The 9,777-nt window shown below is 36.5% G+C and overlaps 1 protein-coding gene across 2 annotated transcripts in view; it reads left to right on the top strand.

The window, feature by feature from the left end:
• The window catches only part of Acss3 (acyl-CoA synthetase short chain family member 3), a 163,631-nt gene that overhangs the window by 120,088 nt on the left and 33,766 nt on the right, over positions 1–9,777 (top strand). For both annotated transcript variants that reach the window (XM_028754554.1, XM_028754555.1), the window contains exon 10: positions 9,189–9,284. In XM_028754554.1, the coding sequence (XP_028610387.1) occupies positions 9,189–9,284 (96 nt within the window). The remainder of the gene's footprint in view (positions 1–9,188; positions 9,285–9,777) is intronic.

Here is a 9,777-nt window from a genome sequence, read left to right as displayed (position 1 = left end):
TTCTTTCTTTCTTTCTTTCTTTCTTTCTTTCTTTCTTTCTTTCTTTCCTCCCTCCCTCCCTCCCTCCCTCCCTCCCTCCCTCCCTCCCTTCTTTCTTCCCTTCTTTCTTTCTTTCTTTCTTTCTTTCTTTCTTTCTTTCTTTCTTTCTTTCTTTCTTTTTTTCTTTAGAAATTTATGCATGTTTACTTATATGAATGAAACTCATACAAGAGAATAATTAATTGCAGGGTATTTTTTTTAACAACAATACTAAACAGAGATCTTTGTGAGAAACGTTACCAGCACATGCTTACACTATCTTATTTCTCATATATACATACATATAATATATATATGAGACATATATGTGAAATATATTTTGAATACTTATAGAAATATATCTCTATCTCTCTATATAGATATAGATATATAGAGATAGAGATCTATCTATCTATCTATCTATCTATCTATCTATCATCTATCTATATACTAAGGTAACTATGATCCATAATATATCAACCTACAGGTCACTTAATTTTCTAAATTCTTTGTCTCTTTTCTTATCTTTGTGTTCCCAAACTGTCTTCTGCATGTTTACAGGTTGGTCCATGTATTGACAAGGGACTTCAGCTCACTAGCCTTATCACTTTACATTGAGTCTCCTCGAATGAGCTGCAGCTCTGAGAGGTTTACAACTCCTCATATTCCCCATATACCTCCATTTTACGACTTTGCTGTCTGCATGGCTTTCTTCCAGTTTCAACATACCTGTGACTGTATGGAGCCTGGGACCCTGCGAAGCTTTGTAACGGTCACTGTACAGTTCCTTCTCAGAGTTAAAGCAGATGAGGTTCCACTGATCTGACACAGTAATAAGTAAAGTGTCGTTCTGGTGACTTTGTAAATAAAGACCTTAAGGGCTTTATTTACAATCCTATTCTCTGGCTATTGAATATCAATTGCCACTAGTCCATGTTTTGCTGCCTGTAAATCTGTGAGCAAAATTTAACTGTAGGTAATGAAAGACTGCTTTCTAAATTTATCTTATTAACTCTTTGCTATTTTCTTTATCCGGGCTTTGCCCTATTCTTACTGTTATATCAAATTTATGTTATGGTGAATGTTTCTTCAGAGTATACGCCTATAAATGCAAGAATAGTATAGGAATAAGTACATGCAAACTGTGTATCTGGAAGGCTGGAAAACTAGACCAGTATTGGCATTGCCAATGAGCTGGATTCTCAAGAAGATTCTCTATAGTATTTTTCAAATAGTAGAATTGAAAATGCTTTGGGAAAATATGAATGAATTTCTATTGGATGGTTCAAATTTATCTTTCACAGTTTCATGCTCAAAATACATTCATCTTGCTTTTTCTTTGTAAAAAAAGAATCTTTTGGATATCATAGTATTTTATGCTGTGGTTGGGGGAACAGCAGTTATACAGATGAACTGTCACCTCAGTAATGTGTAGCTAGAGAGACTGTGCCTGTATCCATCTGGAAAGAGAGAAACAGAGTCTTGATGTCATCCCTGTTGCCTGGTAACTGGATTTTTCTCTCATTTAGATCAGTCTTCATTAGTTCAGAGTAGGTGATTTTAAATCATAATTTGAAACACAGGAGCTTAGAGGTAAGCTATGTGAATTTCGTTTATGGAAAGAATAATCTTTTGTCAAATGGAAGACATGCTGGATAAGACTCTTGTTTTGAAAGTGAGTAACTGATTACAAATTGTCAATCCACCTGAAAATGAATTTCCAAGCCAAGCAATAGTTTCTAAATGAGACATGAATGACACTGTTTGTGCCATTATTTTATTAGTGATAATGTATTGGAAAGAGATATTATGTTAGGAATCTGATCAACAATGTTGCTGGCTTGGTCTTTGAAATATCATGTGCTCTAATTCTCCCGCCTTTGGCAGGGTTCTGTTATAACCTAGCCCACAGCGATTAATATTATGTCACGTTTATAAAGACCTTCACAAGAACAAAAGTTTCTCATCCCTTTCCTTGAGAAATAATGATTTGAAAATTTGTTTTCCGTCTGTATCATTCAACCCTTTGTTTTAACCCAAGAGAATCAGCCCAGCTACTTGTTACTGTCATTCTTCCTTTAGAGAACAGCAGGAGACAGTGATCCTTGGAGCAGCAAGGTGGGAAGTGTAAGGTCATGTGGAATCCTAATAGGACAGTATTTAAATCATAGTCCAGCCCCTCTCTCTACTGCAACATGTGCATCCTCCTTCTTCTGCTCAGTTGTTTCTCATTGGGCTTATGCAAAAGCTTTTAATAAAGTGCAATGTGTAAAAAAAATAGCAATTCCTAGTTTATTACCAAAACAGAATAAATATTATCATCACTTTCTCTTCTTGCTATTAATAACCTTTCATTGCTGTAAGGATCACTTTATCATTCTGCCCTGTAGGTACTCCAGATTCAGGAACACTGAATTCAAACACTCTGTTAGCCCATACACAATAAGTATTATTTATATTTCCTGTCTTTTTTTTCTGAATCCTCTTGTATGCGTGAAAAGGCCACCTTTAACATCCTGACCCATAGATACTACAAAATCATGAAAACTTGATTTGCATGCACATGAATGCAAAGGCAGCATTTAACCATACAGAATTTAATTCCATAAAGTCATGGCAGATTTAAGTAGAGCTATCTTTGGTCTCTGCAGTCCAGGATGCTTTCTTACCTTGCCTTATCTCACACCTTCATTCACTCAGTGTTTCTTATCTAATTGAGCTGCTGCTTATATATGGGACTCTTCACTGAACCAGCCACCTTATGCTGAGATCAGTTTCGCAGCTCCACCGAAGGCTCTGCATCCAATACAGATGTTAGACTGCTTTAAGTATTTTAAACCATAATTCTATCACCTCCTGAACACCAAGATTAAATTGATTTTCTTTCACCAGTGTACAGCTCACTGTTTCTTCTTTCTTTTTGCTACCGCCATCCAAGTTATTTATAGCTCTCAGTATAGATTCAGAAGTGGGAGCGAACGATTTCCTTACAAATTGCCTCTGCGCCCACCATGATGTTATGATTAATATGACTCAGCAGTAGCCAGCCTGCTGAACTGATTTATCCCCAGAACTTCAACCTTGAGCATGGAAAACCAAGTTCTCAATCCAGATTGCCTAATGCAGTGTCTCGACAGTCACCATAGGGACAGAAGAGTAGTTTTCCAGATTCAGCGGGGACTGAATCACACAACTGGTTTTTGTCCCCTTGCCACCTTGCCCGTTCTCTTGAATGTCACTCACATTTAATGCTGGTTGCGTATTTTCTGAAATAAATCCTGGGAGTTTAACAGACATCTCTCTTGCTCTATTTAACTGCAGCTATTACTATGACCTTTGATTCTGAGTATAACTTAAGAAGGTCTCATCTTCTACCTCTGCTGACTCTTGCCATATTATCATCAACTGCCTGTTTCATGTTGGTATTACTGATTTAGTGCTTTAGTGTGCAAATAAGGAGACTATCTTATAAAGTAATTGAGCCTCTACTGATCTCTGTGTATCCTCTGGTTCTTGGACAGATGTCCAGATTTCTAAGCTTGGCATTGACAGTCCTTTGTAATTTTCCTCTTTTTCTTTGCCACTTGTTTATCTTATTTAATCCACCCATTCTCTCTGGACTTTGTTACACTGAACAAATGAAATTTTCAGTGGGCTCATTAGAGAAACTTCATATGTGCTGTTATTTCTACTTGGTGTGTAATTCCACCATAGCTTTCCTTTATTTCAAAAAATAACATCATTTGATGAGGAGACTATATCTAACAAACCTATATTGAATGATAGACCTTTGAATATTATTGGAGGAAAAAATTCTGTAATGGAAATATAAATTACATACAATCTTTCTCATTTTTTAGTCTTCAATATCACTCTGTGGCTCATTTTGTGAGCACAATTGCTGATTTACGATTTATTTTTAAAATCTCTGATCTTAGTAATGAAAACTGAAGCCTACAACATGTCAGAGTGTGCATTTGCTAGTTAAAAAAGTTTTCTTTGGAACAAAATGAAAAGAACTGGGATGTTCAGTCCTGATGATACAAGTTCAGAATTAGAAAATGTCTGCACTTAACTCATACACATCATTGTATGTATGTATGTATGTATGTATGTATGTATGTATGTATTATTTATTTGTTTTGTCAAGGATTATAATACAGGTCCTCTGGATATATATTATAGGTATTAGCTTATTATTTTATTGGACTCCTCAGTGTGAGATTCTTTTACATGCCTTTGGACCATTTTTTTCTCCTGTTGGGTTGCCATGTCCAACTTTGATATGATAGTTATTTGCTTCATCGTATTACGTTTTATTCTGTCAAAAAGGCCTTTGTAATATTTTCGCTGATGTCTTCCACTTTTGGGTGCAGCTACATAAAAGTAGTAGGGACAGAAAACTAATGGCTTAATAACAAATATGTCTCATGATTTTGTGAATCTGATATTCCATATGCTATTGAAAGTGCATCTCAGGCCATTCTTAGTACTGGATGGTTCATTCTGGAGAGCCTGACTTTGTAAAGTGGCTTTCTAGAACCCCTAGTGATGACTGGAAGCCTGCCCTCATCAAGGACTTTTGATCACAGTGTCCATACATAGCATTTTTACCCTGGTGGATTCAGGTTACTTACCCGTACATCATGCATAGTGGCTTAGGGAGAAGAGTCCAAGAAACTTATATAAACCCTCTCCATTCTTGGTCAAAGTAATCAAAATGACTCCAAGTTAAGTAAAGCTAGCCACTGCTTATTAGGTGGAGTATGGAAATTTTTGAGTCAATTTTCTCACTGATGTTGGTGTAAGAGGAGCTAAGGCGGGAGGAGTAAGGAGAGGAAGAGGAGGGGTAGGAAGAGAAAGAGGAAAAGGAAGAGGAGGAGTTAGAGGGAGAGATGTAGGAGCAATGGAGGCAGATGTTCACGTGTCTGTAGCAGTCAAAGGTAGTTGGTATATCTAGGTTGGGTATTGAGTTACATTTCTGATTGTGTGGGCATCTTGTTATTAATCATTACCAAATATATAAGCCTTTGATTAGTTTAAGCATTAGAGTCTCATTTTCCTACTGGGCCTGCGTGGATGGCGGGATGGTCTGGGCAATGCCCAGTCTTGTGGAGACAGCATGGGAGATTGAGCTATCTCCTACGCTGGCTGACGTCTCATGGGTGGCAGGGCTGGTGTTTCTGGCTGGCCTTTTCTAGGGCGTGCACGTGGCCTCCAGCCAAGAAACATGGCGGCTGAGCTAGGAAGAGCAGCCGTAGCTTAGGTAGTTGGCCAGACCAGTGGCTGATTTTTAAATAATTACTACAACATGTGAATTCTTTTCAAAGTTGTTGTTGTATCTCTCTATACTACCATTTACTCTTTATACAACAACCTAAAATAAATTCTCTTAATATTTTACATGTGTCTCATCAAGATGTATGCAAACATAAAATATCCATGTGGATCAATGTATAATATATTTTGGAAAAAACAAACCACTTTGCATACTTTGTCTAACAACTTTCTTCTAGATCTTTTTTTGTAAAATCCATTTCCTTTTTAGTAAATGTTCATCTCTGGCATTTGAATGGCTTTACATTCTTTTTAAATATGAGAGGGTTCCCACTTGAAATAAATCTATGCTTTGATGCAAGCAATATAGTTGAAAGCATGCTTGTCATTAAGTTTCTATGAACTGAGCATGTTTCTTTGCATACATCCCTAGGATAAATGTGTAAAATATTTATGCATTTTAAGATTCTTGTTCAAATATTGCCAAATTTCCTTTCAGATATGCAACACTTTATTTTTAAATGTGTGTGTTTCCATGTGTGCACACTTGTGTGTGTGTGAGTGTGTAACTTTACTTGGTGAACATGGATGCAACCTTCTCTACTCACTGAGCTATATTGCTTGTTTCAGAAACACCACAATTTATATACACACTCACATATACTAAAAAAGTACTCTCTTTGCTTTGTGTGAGCCATCTAGCCATGTGACCAATGCCCCACTTCCCATTCTGGCTCTGGTTCTTTCAGCAGTCATATGCATTCTCCTATAATTGGCCCTTGATTTTCAAGAAGCCACAGAAATCTACCAGCCAGATACTCTAATACACTTTCCATCTGCTTCTACATTTCTTCTCTCTTCTCTATCATAGATGGTGGCAGGTTGGTTTTTCTATAGCTAGAAAGCTACTTTATACTGGGCCACCTTGATCAAGAGTGTGTCCATCAGGACTTATGTGCATGGTTGGATGGACACCTGTGTACGTGATCTCAAGATAATCATAGTTACATAAACAGAAAACTTAAGCATCTCTTCATCCTACCTCACAATTATCCAAGACTCTACATTACTCAGACTATCCTAAGCACTGCCTTTTGCTGGATCATGTCATATGGCTCTCCCTAGGCATACCAGTCCCTCCATGTTAATATAAAACTTAGCAAAACCCTAATATTTGAATTACTAATGTTAAAAGCATAAACTGTTTCTAATTTATGTGACCTAACTGGATTATCTTTTTCATCACACTTACAATTTCCAAGTCAAATTAGTAATATAGAAAATGTGATTTTCTTAGCTTTTTAATAAAAATTTGGCTAAAGGTTAAAAGATTAAAAATATGTAATAACTGAAACTTGTCAGGGAGTGTGTGTGCCACCTTCTCCTCCTGCAGGGCAGGGCTGAGGAAGGCATCTCACTAATCCTTTACTGCATTTTTATTTAAGGAAAGATTTGTTCTTCCATCTTCTTTCAACAGCTTCTTTCTATGTGGAGATTAGAGTGCTGACACCATTTATAAGGTTCCACAATGAGCCAGGCTTTCTGATGCCTTCCTTTAATCCACACCGCTCAGGAGCCAGAAACAGGAGGATCTCTGGGAGCAGCTCAGCATGGTCTACATCAACATAGAATGTTCTGGGTCAGCTAGGGATACATAGTAAAACCATTGTGGAGTAAATCCCCCACTTTAATGGGACCAAGTACAGTTTAGTAGTTTTGTTGTTTGTCCTGAGGTTTGCTTGTTAGAACTTTGGGATGCAGCATTAGAGTCTGGTAGGCACTAGAGACTTCTGGTTCTTTTGTAGCTAGATTCTCAAACTGTGTGTTAACAAGTTTCACAGATCGTACATTGCTAAAACCTGTAGAGGTTTTGAAGTCCACTTGATTGGAATGACCATTGTGACAAAACTTGATAGCAAATACTTTTAAATTAGATGACTGTAGCAGCTGATAGAGACACAGAAGAATCTAGCAAGTCTGTTCTCTTTCCTAACATGTCCCAATGTCCTGTTAGGTTGTATTTGTGTACATAAGAGGACTTCCACATCCTATGTATCATTCTTTTAAGCACACCACTCCGCAATGGTGCTTCTTGTCATTATCACCTATTCTCTCACATCAGGAATGAAGGAGAGCTAAGGTGACTATGTTTCCAAAAATATAAACACACACACACACACACAGTCTTTCCAATCATATACATTTCCTTTGCATTCAATATATGGTAAGGGAAATAACAGTTAGATGTAAAATGTCATTTTATGAAAAAATGAGATTAGTTATGATATAAAAATAACTGAATTCTCCCTTAAGACTCAGGACATCTGGTCCTTTTAACTGATTATCTACACCATGCCAGATATCATCATCTTAAAATCTTTAGTATCTTAAAACTTTAACCAGTGGTTCTCAACCTTCCAATGCTATAAAACTTTATGTCCCATCAAACTACAAAATCTTACGTAAATAAATATGCTGAGTTTAAAGTAGCACAGTTCCATTTTTGTTGCTACTTAATAACTGTAATTTTTCTACTGTTGTGAAGCATAAGCTAGATATCTGTGTTTTCTGATGGTCTTAGGTAACCCTTGTATAAAGTTGTTCCATCGCCAAAAGGGGTCACGACCCACAGGTTGAGAACCACTGCCTTGGACTTTGGTTTAAGACCTGTGTTTTAATGTTCAAAAGTCCATTTTCTACTATGAGTGACAAATGAGCCTCTAATGATAATATGTAAACTGTAAACCTAGCTTTGGTTAGAAAAAAAATAGCTTGTGAACCTTTCCCAACACTCAAGTAACAGATTTTATACCAAAGCTCAAAGTGCAAGACATGTATTTAGACTATTGGGGTCGATGGGTGTTACTGCTCTTTTATGGCTTGGAAAACTACAGTCTCCTTCACATTTAATTCCCTCCATGCTCTCTCATTCTCCTCTCTCTCTCTCTCTCTCTCTCTCTCTCTCTCTCTCTCTCTCTCTCTCTCTCTCTCTCTCTCTCTCTCTCTGTATGCTGAGATGTACAACATGAAGCAAAAAGGGAACCAGTCTCTTCACTATCTTTATCCTGTTATCCTGCCCCTCCATTGCTATGAAAAATGCTTTTGACTCCAAATGTTTATGTTATAGTTTTCTCCAAAATATAATTGCCTACAGCTGTGGTTATTCTGGAAGATGATTTAAGGGTAACAAACTTAACACTTTCTTCATCTTTGCAGAGTGATCATAAGCCTATGGGCTTGGTACCTAGTGTGGTATGCACGTAGTTTTCTGTATTTATAGCCATGTTAGATCCATGAACGGCAGCCTGTGATTTCTTTGATAAAATTTTGGCAAATTCAGCTCAAGATTTCTCAGGAGACAACAAGCTAAAAGTATCAAATGAAATGTATATTGAAAAGCAAAATAACCTCAAATAAGGCCATAAGAAATATCTTTTCTAGTGCTCATTTATCTTTTAACTGATGTTGTGAAGCCCTAAATGTTTTTATTGCCCATTCTTCCACTTCCTGACCCATCACGAACACCAGTGCCTCTTTTTATTCTTTAGAAGAAACATATTATATGAAGTACTCTAAACATATCTCCTAGTTTTAAAATCATGAATGCACCAAACACTGGTGTTTTTCATTTTTAATAATGTTTATGGGATTTCTCTGATTTCTCCTGTGATATATAAGAATATCTGTAAGCTCTGTTAAACATTGAGTTACTCGGATTTCTTATCACTTCTCTTCAACACTGACCATAAAGCTAAGCATCTTAAATACTAGATTGCAACTAGACTTGAACCTATTCCTAATGAAATGAAAATTATGATGTAAACAATTCTGAGTTCATTGCACAAATACCAAATGCTGAAGCACTAAGTGATAAACAATACTTTTCTCCCCAGAGACTGGATCCCCCATCACAGCATCATGTATTGGATTAGGTAACTCCAAAACACCTCCACCAGGGCAAGCAGGCAAATGTGTTCCAGGATACAATGGTAAGTCGCTACACTGGTAATTCCAAATGTTCACTGTTAAGGAATTTGGCATTTTCTTGTACCTAGTGTATAATAAGTATTTGCTTTCTAAAAAGTCATACATTAGAAATGAATGCCTCAGTTTTTGCTATGAAAATTAATGCTATGGTCTTTTAGTAGGTTATTTTGTTTGAATAGCTAAAACAATCAAGAGTCTTTTAAGACTATGAGTTTGAAATTATTATATGTGAAGTGTGCAGTACTTACGAATATCATTTCAGTTTTGATGACTCACATTTAATCTAAGATGTTGTTAAGTATTTAGAAATGAGTAAATTGAAATACTTTGAGACTGCACATCATTGCTATGGTAACAGGGATAATAGATTTTTAACAACATACAAATCACTGGGTCTTGCTTCCTTGCTTCATTAACAAAAAGCTATAGCTTATTCCATAATGCTCTTTATGATTATTGACAAAGTTCTTCAATCTTGTTGGCTGAAATTAAATG

Source organism: Grammomys surdaster, unplaced genomic scaffold (assembly GCF_004785775.1).
Source record: "Grammomys surdaster isolate TR1022 unplaced genomic scaffold, NIH_TR_1.0 126028, whole genome shotgun sequence".
Lineage (NCBI taxonomy): Eukaryota > Metazoa > Chordata > Mammalia > Rodentia > Muridae > Grammomys > Grammomys surdaster.
Note: the sequence above shows the minus strand (reverse complement) of the source record. Positions and strands in the feature narration are given on the sequence as shown.